We start from the raw sequence: 26,374 nt of genomic DNA, 5'->3' as shown, positions 1-26,374 counted from the left end.
CTCGCGCCTCCTCCCACGCTCCCTCGCGCCTCCCCCATGCTCCCTCGCGCCTCCCCTACCCTCCCTCGCGCCTCCCCCACGCTCCCTCGCGCCACCCCCCCACGCTCCCTCGCGCCACCCCCCCACGCTCCCTTGAGCCACCCCCACGCTCCCGCGCGCCATCCCCACGCTCCCGCGCACCTCTCCCGCGCGCCTCCCCCCACGCTCCCTCGCACCTCCCACACGCTCCCTCGCGCCTCCCCCACGCTCCCTCGCGCCTCCCCCACGCCTCCCCCACGCTCCCTCGCACCTCCCGCACGCTCCCTCGCGCCTCCCGCACGCTCCCTCGCGCCTCCCCCACGCTCCCGCGCACCTCCCCCCACGCTCCCTCGCGCCTCCCCCACGCTCCCTCGCGCCTCCCCCACGCTCCCTCGCGCCTCCCCACGCTCCCTCGCGCCTCCCCCCACGCTCCCTCGCGCCTCCCCCCACGCTCCCTCGCGCCTCCCCCCACGCTCCCTCGCGCCTCCCCCCACGCTCCCTCGCGCCTCCCCCCACGCTCCCTCGCGCCTCCCCCCACGCTCCCTCGCGCCTCCCCCCACACTCCCTCGCGCCCCCCCCACGCTCCCTCGCGCCTCCCCCCACGCTCCCTCGCGCCTCCCCCCACGTTCCCTCGCGCCTCCCCCCACGCTCCCTCGTGCCTCCCCCCACGCTCCCTCGCGCCTCCCCCCACGCTCCCTCGCGCCTCCCCCCACGCTCCCTCGCGCCTCCCCCACGCTCCCTCGCGCCTCCTCCCTCGCGCCTCCCCCACGCTCCCTCGCGCCTCCCCCACGCTCCCTCGCGCCTCCCCCCACGCTCCCTCGCGCCTCCCCCCACGCTCCCTCGCGCCTCCCCCCACGCTCCCTCGCGCCTCCCCCCACGCTCCCTCGCGCCTCCCCCCACGCTCCCTCGCGCCTCCCCCCACGCTCCCTCGCGCCTCCCCCCACGCTCCCTCGCGCCTCCCCCCACGCTCCCTCGCGCCTCCCCCCACGCTCCCTCGCGCCTCCCCCCACGCTCCCTCGCGCCTCCCCCCACGCTCCCTCGCGCCTCCCCCACGCTCCCTCGCGCCTCCCCCCACGCTCCCTCGCGCCTCCCCCCACGCTCCCTCGCGCCTCCCCCCACGCTCCCTCGCGCCTCCCCCCACGCTCCCTCGCGCCTCCCCCCACGCTCCCTCGCGCCTCCCCCCACGCTCCCTCGCGCCTCCCCCCACGCTCTCTCGCGCCTCCCCCACGCTCCCTCGCGCCTCCCCGCACGCTCCCTCGCGCCTCCCTCCACGCTCCCTCGCGCCTCCCCCAACGCTCTCTCGCGCCTCCCCCCACGCTCCCTCGCGCCTCCCTCGCGCCTCCCCCACGCTCCCTCGCGCCTCCCCCACGCTCCCTCGCGCCTCCCCCCACGCTCCCTCGCGCCTCCCCCCACGCTCCCTCGCGCCTCCTCCCTCGCGCCTCCCCCCACGCTCCCTCGCGCCTCCCCCCACGCTCCCTCGCGCCTCCCCCCACGCTCCCTCGCGCCTCCCCCCACGCTCCCTCGCGCCTCCCCCACGCTCTCTCGCGCCTCCCCCCACGCTCCCTCGTGCCTCCCCCCACGCTCCCTCGCGCCTCCCCCCACGCTCCCTCGCGCCTCCCCACGCTCCCTCGCGCCTCCCCGCACGCTCCCTCGCGCCTCCCCCCACGCACCCTCGCGCCTCCCCCCACGCTCTCTCGCGCCTCCTCCCTCGCGCCTCCCCCCACGCTCCCTCGCGCCTCCCCCCACGCTCCCTCGCGCCTCCCCCCACGCTCCCTCGCGCCTCCCCCCACGCTCCCTCGCGCCTCCCCCACGCTCCCTCGCGCCTCCCCCCACGCTCCCTCGCGCCTCCCCCCACGCTCCCTCGCGCCGCTCCCTCGCGCCGCCCCCCACGCTCCCTCGCGCCGCCCCCCACGCTCCCTCGCGCCGCCCCCCACGCTCCCTCGCGCCGCCCCGCACGCTCCCTCGCGCCGCCCCGCACGCTCCCTCAAGCCTCCCCACGTCTCCAAACACCCCCACGCCCCTAACCCCCCCCTGCGCCCCCAACCCCCCCCCGCGCCCCCAACCCCCCCCCTGCGCCCCCAACCCCCCCCTGCGCCCCCAACCCCCCCCCCGGCGCCCCCAACCCCCCCTGGCGCCCCCAACCCCCCCCCCCCCCGGCGCCCCCAACCCCCCCCCCCCCCGGCGCCCCCAACCCCCCCGGCGCCCCCAACCCCCCCCCCCCCGGCGCCCCCCCCCCCCCCGGGCGCCCCCAACCCCGCGCCCCCAAACCCCCCCGCGCCCCCAACCCCCCCCCCTCGCCCCCAACCCCCCCATGCATTCCCAACGCGCCTCCAACCCCCCCCCCACGCACCTGATACATCCCCCACGCACCTGATACATCCCCCACACACACCCACACTTCATATCGGTCGCCTTTATTTCTGTCAGTTTACTCTCTGTCTTCTATATCCCACCATCAGAGGGTGTGTGTCTATCCTACTGTCTGTTTGTCTGTCTCTCTCTCTCTCTCTCTCTCTCTCTCTCTCTCTCTCTCTGTGTTCTACAGTGATTTTGTCCTTGTATTTCGAAGTAGTGCTTTCACCTTCCTATCTAGCTCCACACACTTAAATATTCCAGATATGTTACCTTCTAATCACCAAGGTGCAGCTGGAATGCTCCAACTCCACCTGATCCATTCTCAAGGCCCTTTACTCCTCCGAGCCCACTGTGTTTTGTCTACCTCTGCTACAAACCTCTCCCTTAGTGGCACTTTCAAATCTACTCTGCATTTCTCAAGTGAGCATCCAGATCTGATACACTTCTCTTCAATCTCGTCATCATCCTTCCCAAGTAGACCTCTTGTGCTGCCATCACACTTTGCAGATCAGTGCACCATGTCATTTAGCTCTTCACATTTCATTTAAATATTTCATGTTAGAATAGGGAAAAGAGCAAAGTTTCAGATCTGCTTTTACTTTGTCCTAACCTCATACACCAAGCATGTAGACAAATGGATGGTATTGTGATTTTTAGAAAAATGTAACCTCTGAATCTGCTGAGCACTGCTGATCGTTCAACGCTGTAATGTAACAACAGAAAAACAATCTTCATTATATTTGTTCTTTCCCATGAAGGCTGAAAATTTTTATTCCTATGTTACTTTAAAATCTTGTACCATAGTTATTTGCCAAATTTATGCCGAATGTTATGTATAGTAAATTGCTTGGATGGGTCAGTTTATTTCTAGAATTTGCAATTGAGATAGTTTGTGACATTAGCATTTATTTTTTGTGTTAAGTATTTTATTATGATTATCAACCGATGGACCATCCTTCGTGCAGTTCTCATACAAAACTCCAGCTGCCCCTTGAGCAATCTTGTTATTGTCACAGTGGTTATTTCTGTCTATTTATGATTCCTTTTCTGTCAATAGAGGCAGCTAGTCGTGCCATTGTCCAATTTCTGGAGATTAATCAAATTGAAGAATCAAGTAGAGGCTGGATGCTCCTCACTACACTCAACTTGCTGGCATCTTCTGGACAGGTTAGTTGAACCTAAGGTTAGCTGAAAGGAACAACGGTTAGCACTGCTGCCTCACGGCATCAAGGATCCTGGTTCAATTCCGGCCTTGGGTGACTGGCGTGTGCATGTTCTCCCTGTGTCTGCGTGTGCTCCGGTTTCCTCCCACAGTCTAATGATGCGCAGATTAGGTGGATTGGCCATGTCCCTTAGTGTCCAGGGATGTGTGCAGGTTAGGCGGGGTTACGGTGGGGGAGTGGGCCCATGTTGGGTGCTCTTTCGGAGGGTAAGTGCAGACTCTATAGTCTGAAGGGCCTCCTCCTGCACTGTGGGAATTCTGTGAAACCCAATTCTAAACAGGATTGGATTATTCACAATTATGACTGGACCTATTCAAAGTTGTTCTAGTAAGTATAAATCTTACAGAATTGTCTTCAATGTTTGCTGAACCATGTTTACTGTGTTCATGGTTGGTTGATGGTTGCAATTCCATGTGAAGTTGCGTTATGACATGGCATATGGGTTGAGATGTGGAACCTGTTAATTTTTTGTTATTTTAATCAGTATATGGTTTTTATCCTGATAGTTGCACAGCCCAGGCATTCATTAGTCTATTGAAAAAGGTGCACTCAAGAGGTTAGGTTGTCGGATTGACAACATTTCTCTTTGTTCTATTTTGTCAATGGTTCAGTGTTTATTTACAAAAGAGAAATAGGTGTCAAGTGCTTGTATTTTATGCTATCGGTACTTTAAAGTTCTGGTTGATTCACACTTCTGATGTTATCACAACACTAAAGTTTTCTAAAGGAAGTTATGAATGGCTGTTTTTCAAGCTTTTTCACATATGCCATTGTTACTGCAGGGTTTATTAGTTCTGTACAGAGCATATACTGGGTGAATTGGCATGGAAGTTCTATGAGTTGGCATAGAGGGTGCATGGGGCTAATGGAGGTGGGTAGAGGGGCGTGGATTGGCATAAGAGGCTGTTTAGCACTGGGCTAAATCGCTGGCTTTGAAAGCAGACCAAGGCAGGCCAGCAGCACGGTTCGATTCCCGTATCAGCCTCCCCGAACAGGCGCCGGAATGTGGCGACTAGGGGCTTTTCACAGTAACTTCATTTGAAGACAATAAGCGATTTTCATTTCATTTCAAGAGGGTCTGAGAGGCTATTTGGTATGGGTGGAACTATATGGTGGCATAGGGAATATGAACATCTGGGGATGGGTGGGGGTTATGGATCGAGATGAGTTGGTATGGGGAATGAGTGGTGAGGGCTAGAGGATCTAATCATAAATAAAACAGTTGGGATGAAGTCTCAGAGAACTGAGGTGGGCCTTTTAATCAGTATGTCTTGGCACTCGGCAGCCCCTGTGCCACAGCTGAACTTATTTTTCATTTCGTTCATGGGACATGGGCATCGCTGGCTGGGCCAGCATTTATTGCCCATCCTTAATTGCCTTTGAGACAGTTAAGAGTCAACCACATAGCTGTGGGTCTGGGCGGCACGGTAGCACAGTGGTTTGTACTGTTGCTTCGCAGCGCCAGGGTCCCAGGTTCGATTCCTGGCTTGGGTCACTGCCTGTGTGGAGTCTACACGTTCTCCCCGTGTCTGCGTGGGTTTCCTCCGGGTGCTCCGGTTTCTTCCCACAAGCCCCAAAGAAGTGCTGTTAGGTAACTTGGACATTCTGAATTCTCCCTCTTGTGTACCCGAACAGGTGCCGGAATGTGGCGACTAGGGGGTTTTCACAGTAACCTCATTGCAGTGTTAATGTAAGCCTATTTGTGACAATAATGATTATTATTATTATTGTTATTACATGTAGGCCAGACCAGGTAAGGTTGACAGATTTCCTTCCCTAAAGGATATTAGTGAACCAGATGGGTTTTTATGATGATCGGCAATGATTTCATGGTCATCAATTAGACTTTTTAATTCCAGATTTTTATTGAATCCAAATTCCACCATCTGCCGTGGCGGCATTCGATCCCAGGTCCCCACAATGCCACCTCATCCCCTTTTTGGTAATGCCAGGCCTGAATTCAGCATACAGCTCCCTCTACTTGCCTCTAACATGAAAATCTTGCCCATCAGATCTGTTGACGTGAGAGTGGCTGGCCTGACCATTATAGCAGTATTTGACCGAGTGTGGCATCAAATAACCCTAGCAAAATGGAAGTTAGGGGGTGAGTGGAACCATTCTTCATTGAGGCACGAGTCCGGTATGCTGTGGAATATTCTCCACTTCATAGAATTTACACTGCAGAAGGAGGCCATTCGGCCCATCGAGTCTGCACTGGCCCTCACAAAAAGCACCCTACTCAAGCCCACGTCTCTACCCTATCCTCGTAGCCCCCACTTAACCTTTTTGGACATTAAGGGCAATTTAGCATGACCAATCCACCTAACCCACACATCTTTGGACTGTGGGAGGAAACCGGAGCACCGGAGGAAACCCACGCAGACACGGGGAGAACGTGCAGTCTCTGCACAGACAGTGACCCAAGCCGGGTATCGAACCTGGGACCCTGGAGCTGTGAAGCAACTGTGCTAACCACTATCATTCAATAAGCTCCCACAATCCAAGACAAAGCAGCCAGCATGATTTCCACACAGAAACAAAAACAGAAAATACTGGACAACCTTAGCAGATCTGACAGCTCTGTGGAGAGAGAAGGGAGCTAACGTTTCGCGTCTAGATTACTTTGTCAAAGTTATGAGAGTCTGGATGATTCTTTGTCAAAGCATGATTTCCACTCCTTCCTTCACCTTAAACATTTACTCCCTTCACCACCAATGTTGGCAGCAGTGTGTATGCATCATACACTGCAGTATTTCACCAAGGCTCTTTCTTTTTTTCTTAACAAATTTAGAGTACCCAATTCATTTTTTCCAATTAAGGGGCAATTTTAGCGTGATCAATCCACCTACCTTGCACATCTTTGGGTTGTGGAGACGAAACCCACGCAAACACGGGGGGAATGTGTAAACTCCACACGGACAGTGACCCAGAGCTGGGATCGAACCTGGGACCACGGCGCCATGAGGCAGCAATGCTAACCACTGCGCCAGAGTGCTGTCCCACCAAGACACTTTCAACAGCACCTTCCAAACCTGCTGCCTCTACCAGCTAGAAGGACAAGGGCAACAAATGCATGGTAAGATCCCCACCTCCAAGTTCATCAAGGTACTAATGACATAGGAAGGAAGAGTGATGAGGTTCTGCAGGAGTTCAGGGAGTTAGGTAGAAAGTTTAAAAATCAGGAACTCTAGGGTTGTGATCTCAGGATTACTCCCTGTGCCATGTTCCAGTGAGGCTAGAAATAGGAACATAGTACAGCTAAACAGCTGGTGTAGGAGGGAGGGTTTCAGATATCTGGATCTTTGGGATCTCTTCCGCGGTAGATGAGACCTGTACAAGAAGGATGGGTTGCACTTAAAATGGAGGGGCACAAATATCCTGGCCGGGAGGTTTACTAGCATCACTTGGGAGGGTTTAAACCAGTGTGGCAGGGGGGTGGTGAGCAGAGCAGCAGGTGAAATAACCTGAGCATGAACTAGAGAAGAAGGCCAGAAAGATTAAGATGAAGAGCAGGCAGGGAAAAGTTGCTGAACACAGCAGGACTGGTGGTCTGAAGTTTCAATGCGAGAGATATAACGGGTAAGACAGATGAACTTAGTGCTTGGATTAATGCTTGGAACTATGACGTTGTTGCTATTACAGAGACTTGATTGAGGGACGGACAGGATTGGCAGCTAAATGTTCCAGGGTTTAAATGCTTCAGGCGACATAGAAGGGGGTGTAAAATGGGTGGGGGAGTTGCATTACTGGTTAAGGAAAATATCATAGCTGTATTACAGGAGGACAACTCTTGAGGGCTCATGCAGCGAGGCAATATGGGTAGAACTCAAGAATAGGAAGGGTACAATCACAATGTTGAAGGTTTACTACAGACCTCCCAACAGCCAGCAGGAGATAGAGCAACAGGTATGTAGACAGATTTTCGAAAGATGTAAAAGTAACAGGGTTGTTGTGGTGGGTGATTTTAACCTCCCTTTTATTGACTGGGACTCGCTTAGTGCTATAGATTTGGAAGGGGCAGAATTTATAAGGAGCATCCAGGAGGGTTTCTTGAAACAATATGTAAATAGTCCAACTAGGGAAGGGGCCGTACTGGACCTGGTATTGGGGAATGAACCCGGCCACGTGGTTGAAGTTTCAGTAGGGGAGCATTTCGGGAACAGTGACTGATTTGATTTGATTTATTGTCACATGTACCGAAGTACAGTGAAAAGTATTTTTTTGTGACCGAGGGAACGTACACAGTATGTACATAGCAGACAAAAAGAATAATCAACAGAGAACATTGAGAAATGGTACATCGACAAACAGTGATTGGTTACAGTGCGGAACAAGGGGCCAAACAAAGCAAATACATGAGCAAGAGCGTCGTTAATAGTGTTCTTACAGGGAACAGATTAGTCCGAGGGGGAGTCGTTGAGGAGTCATGTAGCTGTGGGGAAGAAGCTGTATTCCGTGACCATAATTCCGTAAGTTTTTTTAAATATAAATTTAAAGTGCTCAATTTTTTTTTTTCTAATTAAGGGGAAATTTAGTGTGGCCAATCCACCTACCCTGCATATCTTTGGATTGTGGAGGTGAGACCCATGCAGACACGGGGAGAACGTGCAAACTCCACAGGAACAGTGACGCGGGGCCGGGATCGAACCCGGATCCTCGGCACCGTGAGGCAGCAGTACTAACCACTGCGCCACCATGCCGCCCTCATAATTCTATAAGTTTTAAGGTACTTGTGGATAAGGATATGAGTAGTCCTTGGGTGAAGGTGCGAAATTGGGAGAAGGCTACTTGCAACAAACTTAAGCAGGAACTGAAGAATTTGGATTGGGGGTGGTTGTTTGAGGGTAAATCAACATCTGACATGTGGGAGTCTTTCAAACGTCAGTTGATTAGAATTCAGGACCGGCATTTTCCTGTGAGGATGAAGGGCAATTATGGCAAATTTCAGGAACCTTGGATAACGAGAGATATTGTGAGCCTAGTCAAAAAGAAAAAGGAAGGATTCATAAGGTTCTAAGTCTAGGAAGCATTCATAAGGTCATCTGAGAACAGACGAAGCACTTGCTTCGGAAGAAGGAACTTGAGCAAGGAGTCAGGAGGACTAAAAGGGTCATGAAAGGTAAACCGGATTAAGGGGAATCCCAAGACATTTTATACACATAAAGAGCAAGACGGTATCCAGGACAGAGGAGGGAATCTGTGCGTGGAGCCAGAGGAAATGGGTGAGGTACTAAATGAGTACTTTGCATCAGTATTCACCCAAGAGAAGGACTTAGTGGATGATGAATCTGGGGAAGGGTGTGTAGATAGTCTGGGTCATGTCGATATCAAAAAAGAGGTGCTGGGTGTCTTAAACAGCATTCAGGTAGTCATGATGTGGAGATGCCGGCGTTGGACTGGGGTGAGCGCAGTAAGAAGTCTTACAACACCAGGTTAAAGTCCAACAGATTTGTTTCAAATCACTAGCTTTCGAAGCACTGCTCCTTCCCCAGGTGAATGAAAAGGTATGTTCCAGAAACATATATATATATAGACAAAGTCAAAGATGCAAGACAATGCTTTGAATGTGAGCATTTGCAGGTGATTAAGTCTTTACAGATCCAGAGATAGGGGTAACCCCAGGTTAAAGAGGCCCGAATTGTCTCAAGCCAGGATAGTTGGTAGGATTTCGCAAGCCCAGGCCAGATTGTGGGAAATGAATGTAATGCGTCATGAATCCAAGGTCCCGGTTGACGCCGTACTTTGGTACGTACATGTTTGCAAGATAATTTGTAATTGGTGTTTTTGTTGTAAAATGGCAAGTGGAAAGCACAATCTTAAATATTAATTATTTTTATTATAACAAAGCCAAATAAGATGTGTTTTGTATAGGGAAACCATCCACGTTGCATCACTCCTTAGTCAACTTTGGACCCACCACTGGTCATTTTTGGCCAACTTTGGACCAATACAGAATCATAAAATGGCACAGAAGGTACATAATGTCCATGCTGGCAAGGGCAACTTGACTATTCCCACACACCCAACGTTTCCACATTGCCCCGCAAACCTTTTCTATTGAGATCATCAAAAACATTTTTTTTTTTTAAAACCATTCTCGAATATACTTCTGGAACATTGTCGAGCTATACATTCCAGATTTTAACCGCTTGCTGGGTAATAACAATATTCTCAAGTATGGATTAACCAAGGTGAATGATATCAGGCTATTTTGGTTAAAGAGGAGTGGAAGGAAATATACCCTTAGTGATTAAACTCCTAATGAAGTGGAGGTACAGAGATATCCAGGAGTGTAGATGCATTGGCCCTTAAAAATGGAAATGGGCATAGGAATGCAACTGTGATTCTGGGTTTTATGTGTAAAATATATTAAAAAAAATAAGGGTGAGGGAGGAAGGGAAATCTGGGTCAAGGTTTTGAAAACAAACCATTACCACCACGTCCTGCTGCGCAGAACTAGTCATACCATGCCAATTATATAAAACATCCATTTACTGCTAATTTTTTTCCTGTCCCTTGGCCATCCCTCTATTCGTGTAATTCATAAAATCCCTACAGTACATAAGGAGGCCATTTGGTCCATCGAGTCTGCACCAACCCTCCAAATGGGCCTAAAACCCCACTTAAACTTTTTGGACACTTGAGGGCAATTTAGCATAGCCAATCCATCTAACCTGCACATCTTTGGACAGAGAGGAGACCGGAGCACCTGGAGGAAACCCATACAGACACTGGGTGAATGTACAAACTCCATACAGTCACTCAAGAGTTGATTTGAACCCAGGTCCCTGCCGCTGTGAGGCAACAGTCCTAACCACTATGCCACCGTGCCACCCATTATTACCTACTTTGAATATCACAAACTAAATCGAGAAAATCAAGGAACGTGTTGGAGTAGGGAAAAATTGGAATTTTGTTTGAATTATTTCTTCATGTTAAGTTTATTTCAATACGAACTGCTTGCCTGGGGGGAGGATGTTTCCCGAACAGAAGAGAAAACTAAGGACTAGTTAAGTTTCTTGTTCACTTACTACATATCGGGTCCAGGAGTTGTATTTACATGGGAAGTTTTTCTCTCAACCTTTAAGTTCGTCAACATATGGAATCTGGAGCAAATTTGGGGGAAGGAATGAATGTGTAATAAAGTTGCCTTAATACCAAGAGGGTGGATGCTAAGAGGCCAAGTTGAGCGCCAAAATTCTGTTTTCAGCAATTAACCTTAGATAGGAAGCATAGGTGGAAGCTCTGATACAGACGTCAAGCATTAGAAAATATGAGCTTTAATTTTGATATTAATTCCTGCATTTGAGAAGTTTTTTTTACTCATTCATGGGCTGTGGAAATCACTGGCTAGACCAGCATTTATTGCCCAATCCTAACTGCCCTCGAGAAAGTGGTGGCAAGCCGTCTTCTTGAACTTCTGCAGTCCATGTGGTGTAGGTACACCCACACAGCTGTATGGGAGGGTGTTCTACGATTTTGAAGCATCGACAGTGAAGGAACAGCGATATATTTCCAAGTCGGGATGGTGAGTGGTTTGGAGGGGAACTTGCAGGTGGTGGTGTTCCCATGCATTTGATGTCCTTGTCCTTCTAGATGGTAGTGGTCATAGAATTTGGGAGGTGCTGCCGAAGAAGCCTTGGTAAGTTGCTGCAGCACATCTTGTAGATGGTACACACTGATACCACCGTGTGACGGTGGTGGAGGGGGTGAATGTTTATGAATGGGGTGTCAATCGATCAGACTGCTTTGTCCTGGATGGTGATAAGCTTACGGAGTGTTGTTGGTAAATGATAATTGAGGAATGACCAGACTTCACTGAGTAAATTACGTGGATGAGACCTCAGACCTGTGACCTGGCTGTATTGCTTGTATTGCTTGTGCTACCTGCTGAGGTCGGTTTTAAGGTGTTTGAATTTCTGGGATTGAAAATGCCAGATGGAAGATCATCATGTTATTTAAATGTTGAAAAAAATGGTTCTGATTTAACTTTTTTTTTTAAAACAGAAAACTGTGGACTATATGACTACAATGTCTTTGCCTTCGACGCTGGTTAAATGCCTCTATCTGTTCTTCGATCTTCCACATGTCCCTGATGTCCCTGGGGGAGCTCAGTCAGATCTATCACTGAGTGAACGACGAGCACTATTGCAGAAGGTGTTTGTCCAGGTGAAGTACTATTATGTTTGAATCTATGAGGCATTAATTCTAAGATTCCTTAATTACATTTTCAATGTGATAGCTTCACCTACAGCCAGCTGTCTACTGACAGTGTTCACTATTCAATAAGAGGACACTCCAAGCACAATGTGAACTCCATTTTATTACCATTATGCAGCTATTCCTTAAGGTTTTTCCCTACCTTGGTTGTATCTACGAAGCTGAAAAGAGAAATATTTTTTATTGAAAGCATCCATCTCACTGAGGAGACTTCAGGTCGATCCAAATCCAACGATCTGCTCTGAAAACTCTGCATATATTTTGATAGCTGTGACAAATTCCACCACAGCTAGTAGGTCCTCGAACTCTAACCTGAATAGAGGTGTTTCAGTTTCGTCCTGAAAGGTTCGCTCTCCAAAGATTATGCACAGAGAAAAGCAATCAAAACCTTAGCCTTATTCATGAGTGATATTTAATAAATATTGGTTGGCTTAATTGGAATATAATGGCAGGCTAAGGAATTAAGTTTCTTCTTTTACTTAAGAACTGGTATAACTATTAACTGTAAATCTATTTATTTGTTGCTGTGGTTAATTCTGTAATTAAATGCAAGTTTTTTTTAACATAAAAGATAACTATTAGTCAAGTCATCACTCCTGTGGTGCAGTAACATTTCCTCACAGTTTTATAAATTGAAAGTAGTTGAATTCTCGTTTGGAATCCCAACATTGACGGATGGGCACAGGGGAGGTTCCCCACAGTCCTTTCTGCTGCCCTCAACCTCACCTCAGGTGGTTTTTGGTGGTGAATTGAGGGGGGGGTTGGTTCGCAGCTCTAGGGTGGGACTCCCTGAAGGCAGATGTCTCGCCTCCAGCCAGTTTACATTCCTTAGGGCATTAAATGGCTGTAAGGCAGCCCTAAACGGTGACTAAACGTTCCCCGTTGACTTCTCTGGTGGCGAGGCAGGAAATGTTGTCATCTTAAAAATTCTATCTAATATTTCCTCATGCATTATAATACTTCAATGAGGCGTATTGGATTGTGCCATGACATTAAAGACGCTCTTGAAACAGAAGTTGTTCTTGTAGGATTGGATTGGATTCGATTTGTTTATTGTCACGTGTACCGAGGTACAGTGAAACATATTTTTCTGCGAGCAGCTCAAACAGATCATTAAGTACATTAAAATAAAAAGAAAATACATAATAGGGCAACACAAGGTACACAATGTAAATACAACCACTAATTAAGGACCACTGTTAATTTAGATCAGTTAGTAATTACCTTTGCCACGTTTTGTTAGCCTGTTTGTCTGTGATGCCAATGATTGTCGCCACATAATTTGCTGATTAAAAATGTATTTTAATGTCAAATGCAGTCACTACTTATGCCCGCCCTTTTCTGACTATTATAATGTGGCTAATTGTATTGACATAAATCAAAGATATGAAAATATCATAATTGTCGGGATTCTGGTATCTGAAAAACGTTAACATTTTCCCTTATATTAGCCTTTAATATGCAAATGGTCTTTGCTCCATTTGAAATTTTGTAAGATGTGTAAAAACAATTTGTGAAACCAAGGCTGTCAGCCAACACTTCAGAAAATATTTCAAAAATCGATGTTCAATCTACATTGAAACAGATGAAACTATTATACCATCAGCCTGATTTGAATTGAACCTAAAGTGGAAGTACTGATATCTAATCTGCAACACTACCCCCCCCCCCCCCAAGTTCCGACCAGTGATCTTTAATGCTTCCCTACTATCCTCAGCAAGTTAAACCATGCATTGATGTGTGATTGATCCCCATATTGATGGATTCCCAGGTGCCAACCCTTGTGAAGTTAAAATTAAATGAAGAGTCATGTCAGGTCAGCCTTGCATGCCTCATTTAGAAACAGCTCAGAGTGACATTGGAGGAATATTGCAAACATGTTCTTTACCTGGGTTGTGCAGATTCAGAGCCGGAGAACTGAAGGAAAATAGGATTCCTATCCTTCAAAAATGACCCAAAAGTGTATATCTTAAGGACTGTTGGTTCATGTTTTCAGGGAAACATACTTTCTATAATTTTGATGGTAAAAATGACAATATAGTTTATGTGGACTTTATATCTGGAATTTGAATTGAAATTTAGATGCAACTATTTTCCTGAGGAAAGTTCTGCAGAACTTGGATTCATCAGTATGTGATCATATGATTCTGCCTGGATGGTGACATATTTGAACTTAAGAATATCACATTAGAATTAGTTTCTCCAATGCAAAGCAATTCAAAAACAGCATTTTTTAAATTTAACAGATCAATTTTTGCATTGGGAGCATAAAGAATCTGCCAGATATTGGATCTATTTGTAACTTAAAAGATCTTCAGGGAACAATTATGGCAAAAATTAGGTACTGCTGGCTAGATTTATTCTGAGATCTTATTTAATCAATTTGTTTCTGTTTCAGTCAAGTCTGTAGATTTAACACTGCCGCACCACTGGGCTAATCTGAATCGTATGTCCAAAATGAATGCCGCAATCATAGAAACAATTAGCAAATTGTGTTTTATTTGCAATTGTACATTTTCAATAAAACATTAATTCAAAAACAATACCACGATTATGAATAATATTTTCTGACTGTAGGATTGCTCAGCTTTATGGCGGCATTCATAAACCACTTGTTCCTAAATATTAACTTAATTGTTTGAAGGCTGATAAACTCCACCAACATTATATAAAATAAATATGGCCACTGGATATCATGTTTTAGTTTATGATTCTTGTTTTATTTTTAGATCTTGGTTAAACTCTGCAAATATGTGTCACCAGCAGAAGAGCTAGCCCAGAAAGATGATCTCCAGCTTCTGTTCAGTGCAATAACTTCTTGGTGTCCTCCTCACAATATCCTTTGGCGAAAGAGTGCAGGAGAGGTACTGATGACCATTTCTCGGCATGGACTCAGTCTCAATGTCGTCAAGTACATTCATGGTTGGTACCTGCAACATCCTTGTCTATTGCACCTATTTTTCTACTGGCAGCAGGCTTTAATAATCTTAAAATGGTCAGCACAGCAGAAGGCCATTCAATCAAGCTAGTGCCACCTCCATATCAGAGTTATTTACATTAATTGCATTTCATTGTGTTTTCTTCCTGACCTAGTTTTCTTGAAGTTTTATCTTTTTAAAAAATGTCATCATTGACTTAGTTTTAGTTATGTTATGATCTCAGTTCTTATAACTGAACAGAAAGATCCCAGAATGGAACCCTGGCTCAAATGAACGTAACTTTTTCTTTTTATTCTGTAAAACGTGGAGGAGCAGAATCCCAGGACGGCTAATCAGTTTCAATAGCAAGAAAAAAATCATTTATTAAATATTTATTAATACAATACTCCTTTACTTCCCTCCCCTGATCTTAACAATTGCATACAGGTTTTGGAATGAACATGGATAACAAAGTACATCTTAAGGTACAATGATCTCATTAACCCCCCCCCCAACTTCCCTATTACCTCTGCTGATGGTTGGTTTTCCCCGAAGAAGTCGACAAACGGCTGCCACCTCCGGACGAACCCTGGCATTGACCCTCTTAAGGCAATCTTAATTTTCTCAAGTCTGAGAAACCCAAACATGTCGCTAACCCAGATCTCTGATTTTGGGGGCTTCGAGTCCCTCCACGCTAGCAATGTCTGTCTCCGGGCTACCAAGGAGGTAAAGGCCAAGACGTCGGCCTCTCTGGCCTCCTGGATCTTCCGACACTCCAAAAATCACCACCTCTGGACTCGGCACCACCCTTGTTTTTAGCACTATGGACATGACCTCTGCAAATCCCTGCCAGAATCCCCTAAGCTACGGACATGCCCAAAACATAGGGACATGGTTTGCTGGCCCTCCTGCACATCTCTCACACACCTGTCCTCTATCCCAAAAAACTTGCCCCCCCCCCCCCGTTCATCTTCCCATTTGGACTTTAGCCCCTTTATTTGAGTTACCTCCGACTCCATGAGCTCTTTATAGATATCCCACCCCCGTTCTAGAAACTACCCTGTCCTGTATCCCCCGTGGTAGTAGGAGCTGAAAGGTAGAAACCTGCCGTTGCAAATAATCCCGTGTCTGCAGATATCTAAACCCATTCCCTCTCGGCAATTCAAATTCCTCCTCTAAATCCTCCAAATAGGGAAAACTCCCATCTATCAATAAATCTCCCATCCTCTCGATCCCTGCTCCCTGCCATCTCCGAAACCCCCCCCATCTAGCCTCCCCGGAACAAACCGATGGTTACACATTGGAGCCCAGACTGATGCTCCCTCCACTCTCACATGCTTCCTCCACTGCCCCCAGACTCTCGGGGCCGCCACTACCACCGGGCTTGTGGAGTATCGGGCCAGTGAGAACGGCAGAGGTGCCATTATCAATGCCCCAAGACTTGTGTCCTTACACGATGCCACCTCTCCTCACTCCCCCACCCCGCCCTGCCCACTTCCTAATCATGGCTATGTTTGCTGCCCAGTAATAGTTGCTAAATTTCGGCAGCGCCAGCCCGCTCTCCCCCCGACTACGCTCCAGCAGCAATTTCTTCACTCGCGAGGTCTTACCTGCCCACACAAAACCAGAAATCACCTTTATTTACCCGTTTAAAAAAGATAAAGATGGGGAGGCACTGGAAAACAATCAGAAATCTCAGGAGGACCATCATTTTCACGGTCTGTACCCTCCTCACCAGTGAAAACGTAAGCATGTCCTACCTTCGAAAGTCCTCCTTCGTTTGTTCCACTAGCCGGGTCAAATTTAGTTTATGTAACAGTTCCCATGCGACCTGGATTCCCAAATAACGGAAGCTCCCCCCACCACTCTGAACGGCAGCTCTCCCAGTCTCCTCTCCTGCCCCCTTGCCTGGATCGCAAACATCTCACTTTTCCTCATATTCAATTTGTACCCTGAAAATCGGCCAAATTCCCCCAAGATCCGTATAATCTCCTCCATCCCCCCTAACGGGTCGGAAATATACAGGAGCAGGTCGTCAGCGTATAGCGAGACCCTATGTTCTACGCCCCCTCCCCCGGAGCAACCCTCTCCAATCCCTTGATGCTCTTAGTGCCATCGCCAGTGGCTCTATGGCCCAAGCAAACAGCAGCGGGGAGAGGGGACATCCTTGCCTTATCCCTCAATGCAGTTTAAAATAGCCCAACGTCAGCCGATTCGCTCGTACACTCACCACCGGTGCCTGGTACAACAACCAAACCCAATCAATGAAGCCGCGCCCAAACCCGAACCGCCCTAACACCTCCCACAAAAGGTTCCACTCAACCTGGTCAAAGTCCTTTTCTGCATTCATCGCGACCACTATCTCCACCTCCCTTCCCTCTGAGGGCATCATGATCACATTTAAGAACCTTTTAACGTTGGCTGTTAGCTGCCTGCCCTTAACAAACCAGTCTGATCTTCCCCTATCACCTCTGGGACACAATCTTCTATCCTTGAGGCCAAGATTTTAGTCAACAGTTTGGCATCGACATTCAATAGGGAGATTGGCCTGTATGACCCGCATAGCTCTGGGTCCTTCTCCCGCTTCAGGATCAGTGAGATTGAAGCCTGTGACATTGTTGGGGGAAAAACACCCCGCTCCCTTCCTCATTAAAAGCGCTCACCAGCAGCGGGCCCGGCATCTCAGAAAACTTTTTGTAAATTTCCACTGGGTAGCCGTCCGGTCCTGGGGCTTTACCCAACTGCATGGCCTCCAGCCCCTCTGCTATTTCTTCAATCTCGATCGGGACCCCCTCCACCAACCCTTCCTCCACCTTCGGAAACTTCAACTCTCCCAAAACCTGCCTCATCCCCTCCGCCCCAGCTGGGGGTTCCGACTCATATAACCGACTATGAAACTCCTTAAACACCCCTTCTGGTTCCAAGACCTTATTCCCTCCTCTGTCCTTCACTCTTCCTATCTCCCTGGTCGCCTCCCTTTTCCTTAGCTGGTGTGCAAGCATCCTACTGGCCTTCTCTCCATACTCGTATATCGCCCCCACCTCGCCTTCCTCAACTGCTCCACCGCCTTCCCTGTACATAACAGACCAAACTCCATCTGTAGCTTTTGCCACTCCTTCAATAACCCTGCCTCCGGGGCCTCCGAATATCCCCTGTCTACCTGGAGTATTTCCCCAACCAACCTACCTCTCTGCTCGCTCCACCTTCTCCCTATGGGCCCATATCGATATTAGCTCCCCCCTAACCACTTCCCCCGTGTCATTTATTTCCAGGTAGTTCTGGATGGACACCCTCACAGGCCCTCACACCCCCTCGTCCGCCAACAGTCCTACGTCCAATCTCCATTGCGGGCGCTGACCACCCTCCTTGCTCACCCGTAAATCCACCCAATGTGGGGCATGGTCCGAAGCAGCAATCGCCGAATACACGGTATCAACCACTCCCGCCATTAAAGCCCTGTTCAAGATTTTAAAAATCGATCCGGGAGTATACTTTGTGCACATGGAAAAAGAAAGAAAACCCCTTCGCTCTTGGCCGTCTGAACCTCCATGGGTCTACTCATCTCATCTGCTCCATGAACCCCTTTAGTTCCTTCGCCACCCAACCCCCCTCAACAAACTTATCAAACACCAAGTCCCCTTAAGCACCCAGATTGGCTGTTGTCAAATACAAACAGTCTGCTCTGAACCCAAGCTTGTGCCTGTGAATTTCTCTCCCCCCCCCACACACACACACACACACAATGATTGTCGCATGAGATGTTCCAATCTCCACTGCAATAAACATGCTTTAAAATCCACTCTTTAAAACAAAATTTCCGCACCACTTTTAACAGTAATCCAGTCCAGTATTTTACACCCACCCCTTTTAGGATTTTTTGTTTTGTCTGCTGTACAGAATGTTCACAATTGCAACTTTAGATTCCCAGACTCTTATTAAAATGGCATCAAAAGTTTAATTTACCTCTGAAGTCTGCTGTCCCATTTTAAATATGGTTAGTGCAATTGTCTCTTTAATTCAGAATCCTTTGTTTACTCTTCCTTGAATTATTCTGAATAATACCTTGGTCTCTGTTCACTTAACTTCAGTCGCCTTGAGAAATTCTTTCTGTCCCAATTCCTTGATTATCTAGACTGTGATTTGTACTTCAGAAGCTCCCGTCCTGTCCAGTTTTCTGGCAGAGTTGAAAGATGTTCACTCCCTGATGTCATGGCCCAACTGCCAACAAATTCAGCTTTTTAACTAAAACGTAAAAGCATTTTTTATCCTTACATGACCTCCAGTTGCTAAGCAACCCCTGCTAGTTCTATTTATTCTTCACGTCATCGCCCTCTCTGTAGAATCACAGTGGGAATTGAAACTAGCTCCCCACACACGTACAAATACAAACATCTTTGTCCAGCATGAATCTAGCTATACGTTTTACCCTTCCAGGCACAGAAACATTAAATTAAACCCACTTAAAACTATACTTCATTTCTAAATGTTTACCAATACAAATATAATTCCCTTAAAACTACCTTTGTTTTCCTAACAGCTTTCACATGCACATATGGATGACCCTTTGCATAAAAGTCTTTTAACTTTCTCAATGCTTCAAGTACTAATTCTCCCTGTTCCTGATTACACTTACTGTTAGATCCCCTCTTTGCTCCAATAAATGTTGAATATTTAGTTACTTAACATAAAAGATTACAAATAAAAACAGAAAATTATCTCAGCAGGTCTGGCAGGATCTGTGGAGAGAAGAACAGGGCAGCACGGTAGCCTTGTGGATAGCACAATTGCTTCACAGCTCCAGGGTCCCAGGTTCGATTCCGGCTTGGGTCACTGTCTGTGCGGAGTCTGCACATCCTCCCCGTGTGTGCGTGGGTTTCCTCCGGGTGCTCCGGTTTCCTCCCACAGTCCAAAGATGTGCAGGTTAGGTGGATTGGCCATGATAAATTGCCCTTAGTGTCCAAAATTGCCCTTAGTGTTGGGTGGGGCTACTGGGTTATGGGGATAGGGTGGCGGTGTTGACCTTGGGTAGGGTGCTCTTTCCAAGAGCCGGTGCAGACTCGATGGGCCGAATGGCCTCCTTCTGCACTGTAAATTCTATGAAAAGTCTATGAACAGAGTTAATGCTTTGAGTCAATTTTCAGAGCTAAAGAGAGGGAGAAACGTGCTGCATATTATAGAATCATAAATCCCTATAGTGCAGAAGGAGGCCATTTTGCCCATCGAGTCTGCACTGATCTCTGAAAAAGAACCCTACCTAGGCCCAATCCCCCACCCTATCCCCGTAACCCAGGGGTAGGGGCAATTTAGCAAGGACAAGCCACCTAACCTGTATGTTTTTGGACTGTAGGAGGAAACCGGAGCAGCCGCAGGAAACTCATGCAGACAGTAAAAGAATGTGCAAAGCCCACATAGACAACAACCCAAGATCGAAATCAAACCTGGGTCCCTGGTGCTGTGAGGCAACAGTACTAACCTTGCTGTATAAGAGGGGTGGAAGAGGTGGAGCAAAATAGGTCAATGATAGGTGAGCTGGAAGAGATTGCAAAGAGATGTTTAGGGAACAAGACAAAGGAAGTGTTAATGATAGTGTTAAGCACTATAGTATGTGATAATAGTGGTATAAAGATAGGATAGCAGAATGTGTGAATAGGACAAAGTCCAGGTTAGGTGAATTGGCCATGCTAAATGATCCCTTGGTGTCCAACGATGTGCAGGTTAACGTCTACAGGGATAGGGTGGGGGAGTGGGCCTAGGTAGGGTGCTCTTTCGGAAGGTTGGTTCAGACTCCATGGACTAAATGGCTTCCTGCACTGTAGGGATTCTATGGAGAACAAAGATCAGTGCTCAGTGAAAGTAAAACTTAAAGAACAAGTGACAGATGGCCCTTTGGCGGAGGGGGTTTGTTTTGGGGCAAAAGAAAATTGGATTAAAAGCAAAGTCAAGGTGGAGGAAAATGGTCACAGTGTAAAGTTGTTGAACTCCATGTTGAGTCCAGAAGGCTGTAATGTGCCTTATCAGAAGATGAGATTTTGTTCCTCCAGTTTGCATTGGGTTTCAATGTAACATTACAGCAGGCCAAAAGTGGACATGAGAGCAAGATGGTTAGTTGAAATTGCAAACAACAGGAAGGTTTGTGTCATGCTTGCAGATTGAGCTATGGTGTTCCGCAAAGCTATCATCCTTTCTGTTTAATCTCCCCATTGTAGTGGAGACTACATGGGGAGCAGCAAATAGAGTCGACCAAATTGAAGGAGGTGCAAGTGAAATACTGTTTCACCTGAAAAGAGTGATTGGGTCTTGGATAGTGAAGAGGGAGGAGGTAAAGGGGCAGGTGTTGCACTTTGTGATTTCATGAGAAGGTGATGAGCGGGTGATGGAGGAGCTCACAAAGATGATTGATGCAGGTAGGGCAGTGGATTTTGTCTATATGGACTTCAGTAAGGCCTTTGACAATGTCACTCATGGCAGACTGGTACAAAAGGTGAAGTCACACTGGATCAAGGGTGAGCTGGCAAGATGGAATCAGAACTGGCTAGTTCATAGAAGGCAGAGAGTAGCAATGGAAGGGTGCTTTTCTGATTGGAGGACTGTGACGAGTGGTGTTCCGCAGGATCAGTGCTGGGACGTTTGCTGTTCGTATTGAATTTAAATGATTTGGAGGAAAATGTAACTGGTCTGATTAGTAGGTTTTCAGACAATACAAAGGTTGGTGGAATTGCGGATAGCGATGAGGACTGTCCGAGGATACAGCAGGATTTAGATTGTTTGGAGACTTGGGCAGAGAGATGGCAGATGGAGTTTAATCCGGAGAAATGGGAGGTAATGCATTTTGGAATGTCTAATGCAGGTAGGAAATATACAGTGAATGGTAGAACCCTCGAGTATTGACAGTCCGAGAGATCTAGGTGTACAGGTTCACAGGTCACTGAAAGAGGCAACACAGGTGGAGAAGGTAGTCAAGAAGGCATACGGCATGCTTGCCTTCATTGGCCGGGGCATTGAGTATAAGAATTGGCAAGTCATGTTGCAGCTGTATAGAACCTTAGTTAGGCCACACTTGGAGTATAGTGTTCAATTCTGGCCGCCACACTATCAGAAGGATGTGGAGGCTTTAGAGAGGGTGTAGAAGAGATTTACCAGCATGTTATCTGGTATGGAGGGCATTAGCTATGAGGAGCGGTTGAATAAACTCAGTTTGTTCTCACGGGAACGACGGAGGTTGAGGGGCGACCTGATAGAGGTCTACAAAATTATGAGGGGCATAGACAGAGTGGATAGTCAGAGGCTTTTCCCCAGGGTAGAGGCGTCAATGACAAGGGGGCATAGGTTTAAGGTGTGAGGGGCAAGGTTTAGAGGAGATGTACGAGGCAAGTTTTTTACACAGAGAGTAGTGGGTGCCTGGAACTCGCTGCCGGAGGTGGTGGTGGAAGCAGGGACAATGGTGATGTTTAAGGGACATCTTGACAAATACATGAAGAGGATGGGAATAAAGGGATACGGACCCCGGAAGTGCAGAAGATTTTAGTTTAGATGGGCAGCATGGTCGGCACAGGCTTGGAGGGCTGAAGGGCCTGTTCCAGTGCTGTACTTTTCTTTGTTCTTTGTTTCCACCACTCTGTCAGTGCATTTGAGATCATAATTCGATCCAGAAAAAGACATTCCCATTTTGGCTCTGGTTCTTTGGCCAGTTATCTTAAATCTGTGTCTCCTTGCTAATAATGCGTCTGCTAGTGCAAGCCATTGCTCCTTTACTCTATCAAAATCTTTTCAAAATTTTGAGCACCTCTACCAAATCTCCTCTTCACTTTCTTTGCTCTAAGGAGAAAAAATGCAATTTCTCTAGTCTCCCACATAACTGAAGACTGAACTGGTGCTCTTCTAGTAAATTTCCTCTGCACCCTGTGTAAGGTTTAACATCCCTTCTTAGTGTGGTGCACGTTATTGGCCAATTTACTCCAGCTATAGTCTAACTAGTGATTTATAAAGGCTCTGTGTAACTTCCTTGCTTTCCTATTGATGCTTCCATTTATAAAGCCAAGTATCTCATGTACCATTTTGTCATTGGAAACAGTAGCATAATGCTTATGTTCCAGGATTAATAATGCAGAAACCTAGATGAAAAATCCAGAGACATGAGTTCAAATCCAGCATGGAGGTGGGAAATTTAAACCTGATTTAAGAGTTGGTATCAGTAATGGTGAGCATGTAACTACTGGCCTCCAGTAAGTTTCCCATCTGGTTCACTAATGTCTTTTAGGGAAGGGGATTTACTGTCTTGCCTGGTCTGGCCTATATCTGACTCCAGAGCCTCAGCAATGTATTTGACTTTTTACTGCCCTGTGACGTGGCCTAACACGCCACTGGGATGCTGAGGCAGATCACCATCACCTTCTCAAGGGCAGTTAGAGATGAGCTATGAATCCTGGCCTTGTCATTGATATCCACATTCTGTGAATGAAGTAAAAAATGAAGCCTTCTCAACTTGCCTTACCATTTTCAAAGACTTGTGTACGTACAGCCCCAAGTCTGTCTCTACTGCACAGGAGGCTACCATTTAGCATGTCATTTCCATGCTGGCTCTTGAGAACAAATCAGCTTCCTGTACTTCCCAGTCCTGTCTCAGTAACCAAGGAACTTTCTTCCCTTTCTGGTGATTATTTCATTTCCTTTGGCATGCCATGATTAAATCTCCCTCCCAATGCTCTTCAGTGTATTACCAGTTGCCACGTTAAAATTATTTTTCCTGATGTTGCCATTGGTTCTTTTTCCAGTCACCTTATATTGGCATTCTGTGATTCTTTTTTTTAGAAAATGTTTTATTGAAGCATTTGTAATTTTCACAATTTAACATGTTGACATTTCTAAAACAACTGCGCGGGTCAACGCACAAAATACCCCCTAAAATAACAACAAACAATAAACCACGTACCCCACTTCTCCCGCCCTATCCCCAATTACCCGTGTACTACGTTTCCTGTCCTTATTTAACATTACCATGCCTCCTGTTTTCCTCCCCCACCCCTTTTCCCTTTTCCCCCCTTTACTGCTGACATTCAGTTTTTGTTAAAGAAATCGATGAACAGCTGCCAACTCCAGGCGAATCCCTGTTTTGATCCTCTCAGAGGAACTTGATTTTCTCCAGGCTGAGAAACCTACCATAACGCTGACCCACACTCCTGATTTTGGGGGCTCTGAGTCTCTCCATTTCAGCAAGATCCGTCTCTGGGCCACGAGGGAGGAGAAGGCCAGGATATCTGCCTCCCTCCCCGCCCATTGCCCTGAATCCTCCGACACCCCAAATATTGCTAATTCTGGACTCGGAGTTACCCTACCTTCCAGGACTTCCGACAAAACATCTTCTGCAAATCCCTGCCAGAATTCCCTCAGTTTTGGACATGCCCAAAACATATGAACATGATTGGTCGGGCTACCCCCACACCGTCCATATCTGTCCTCCACCTCCTCAAAAAACCTACTCATCCGGGTTACTGTTATGTGGGCCCCTTGAACTAAATCAAGCGGCGTCTAGCACAGGACGAGGATGCGTTTACCCTGTTCAAGTCTTTTTCCCACAATTCAGTTTCCAGCTCCCCTCCTAGGTCCTCTTCCCACTTCCTCTTCACCTCTCTGATAGGGGCCCCTTCCCACTCTAACAATTCCCTGTATATCTCTGAAACCTTCCCATCTCCAACCTCTGTTTTTGACAGCACTTTATCCTGTAGTCCCCTCGGGGAGGCGAGGAAAGCTTGGGACCTGTCTCCGTACAAAGTCCCACACATGAAGGTACCATAACCTTTCCCACCCAGCAAATCAAACTCCTCCCCTAATGTCTCCAATGTCGGAAAGCCCTCTTCGATGAATAGATCCCTAAACCTCTGAATCCCTGCCCGCTGCCACATCTTAAAGCCCCCATCCAGCCCCCCCCGGGACAAACCTGTGATTGTCACAGATCGGTGACCACACTGACTCACATGCTGCCTCCATTGCCCCCACACCCTCAGGGCTGCCACCACCACAGGACTTGTGGAGTACCGAGCCGGTGAGAATGGCAAGGGCGCCGTCAATAAAGCCTCCAGACTCGTACCTTTGCAGGATGCTGCCTCCATCCGCTCCCAGACCGACCTCTCCCCCACTACCCACTTCCTGACCATCGATATGTTGGCAGCCCAATAATAGTTAATAAAGCTCGGGAGAACCAAGCCCCCTTCCCCGCGGGTCCGTTCCAGGAGTGTCCTCTTTACTCTCGTGGTTTTACCCGAGCATATAAACCTCTATATCGCCTCATTGATACTTCTGAAAAGAACCTTTGGGACAAAAATCAGGAGACATTGAAAAAAGAAAAGCAGTCTCGGAAGGACCGTCATCTTCACCGTCTGAACCCTCCCCGCCAGCGTCAATGGGAGCATGTCCCATTAACAAAAATCTCTTCTCATTTGATCCACTGCTTTGCCCAAATTTAGCTTGTGAAGCTGCCCCCAATCCTTGGCCACTTGAATCCCCAGATACCTAAAACTCCTCCCAACCACTTTAAAAGGTAGCTCCTTCAGTCTCCTTTTCTGCCCCCGTGCCTGGATCACGAACATCTTGCTCTTTCCCATATTTAACTTAAAGCCTGAAAATCGCCCAAATTCTCCTAATACCTCCATGATTTCGGTCCCCCCCCCCCCCCACTGTGTGTCCATGACATATAAAGCAGCAAATCGTCCGCATGGAGACCCTGTTCCCCCCCCCCCCCCTCTCACTATACCATGCCAGTTATTCGCTGCTCTCAGGGCCATTGCTAAGGGTTCTATGGCCATGGCAAACCGTAATGGGGAGAGCGGGCATCCCTGCCTTGTCCCTCGACAAAGACTAAAGTATTCTGACTGAACTCGGTTAGTTCTTACATTTGTCACCGGGGCCTGGTACAATAGCCAGACCCACTCCACAAATCCCTGCCCAAACCCAAACCTGCCTAAAATATCCCATAGATACTTCCGCCCGGTCGAAAGCCTTCTCCGCGTCCATGGCAACTACCACTTTGGCCTCGCGCCCCTCCGCTGACATCATAAATACATTAAGAAGACGTCTAATGTTGAATGTCAGGTGCCTGCCCTTTACAAATTCCGTCTGATCCTCCCCTATTATCTCCGGGATACAATCCTCTATTCGAGTGGCCAGCATCTTTGCCAATAATTTGGCATCTACATTCAAGAGGGAGATTGGCCTGTACGATCCACAGCTCTCCGGATCCTTGTCACGCTTCAGGATGAGAGAAATTGATGCCTATGATAACCTTGGGGGGAGCACTCCCAGCTCCTTGGACTCGTTAAAAGCCTTAACCAGGAGCGGCCCCAGTAACCCAGAGAACTTCTTATAAAATTCCACTGCGAACCTTATAAAATTCCACTGCGAACCTATCAGGTCCTGGGGCTTTACCCAATTGCACCGCCCCCAGTCTATCTAACACCTCCCCTAGCCCAATTGGGCCCCCCAGGGCCTCCACCAGCTCCTCATTTACCTTCGGGAACTCTAGCCTCCCCAGGAATTGATTCATGCCCTCCTCCCCAACCGGGGGTTCCAACTCGTCAAGCTGGCTATAAAATTCCCGGAACACTTCATTCACCGCCCCCGGGTCCGCCACCGTCTTCCCCCTGATAT

General features: G+C 48.0%; 1 protein-coding gene across 1 annotated transcript in view; it reads left to right on the top strand.

The window, feature by feature from the left end:
* The window catches only part of wdfy3 (WD repeat and FYVE domain containing 3), a 586,950-nt gene that overhangs the window by 181,622 nt on the left and 378,954 nt on the right, over positions 1-26,374 (top strand). The window contains 3 exon segments of the mRNA XM_072496251.1: positions 3,431-3,540; positions 11,604-11,765; positions 14,546-14,738. Of these exon segments, the coding sequence (XP_072352352.1) occupies positions 3,431-3,540; positions 11,604-11,765; positions 14,546-14,738 (465 nt within the window).

This window comes from Scyliorhinus torazame, chromosome 3 (genome assembly GCF_047496885.1).
Source record: "Scyliorhinus torazame isolate Kashiwa2021f chromosome 3, sScyTor2.1, whole genome shotgun sequence".
Lineage (NCBI taxonomy): Eukaryota > Metazoa > Chordata > Chondrichthyes > Carcharhiniformes > Scyliorhinidae > Scyliorhinus > Scyliorhinus torazame.
This window is presented reverse-complemented; position numbering and strand designations above follow the sequence as displayed.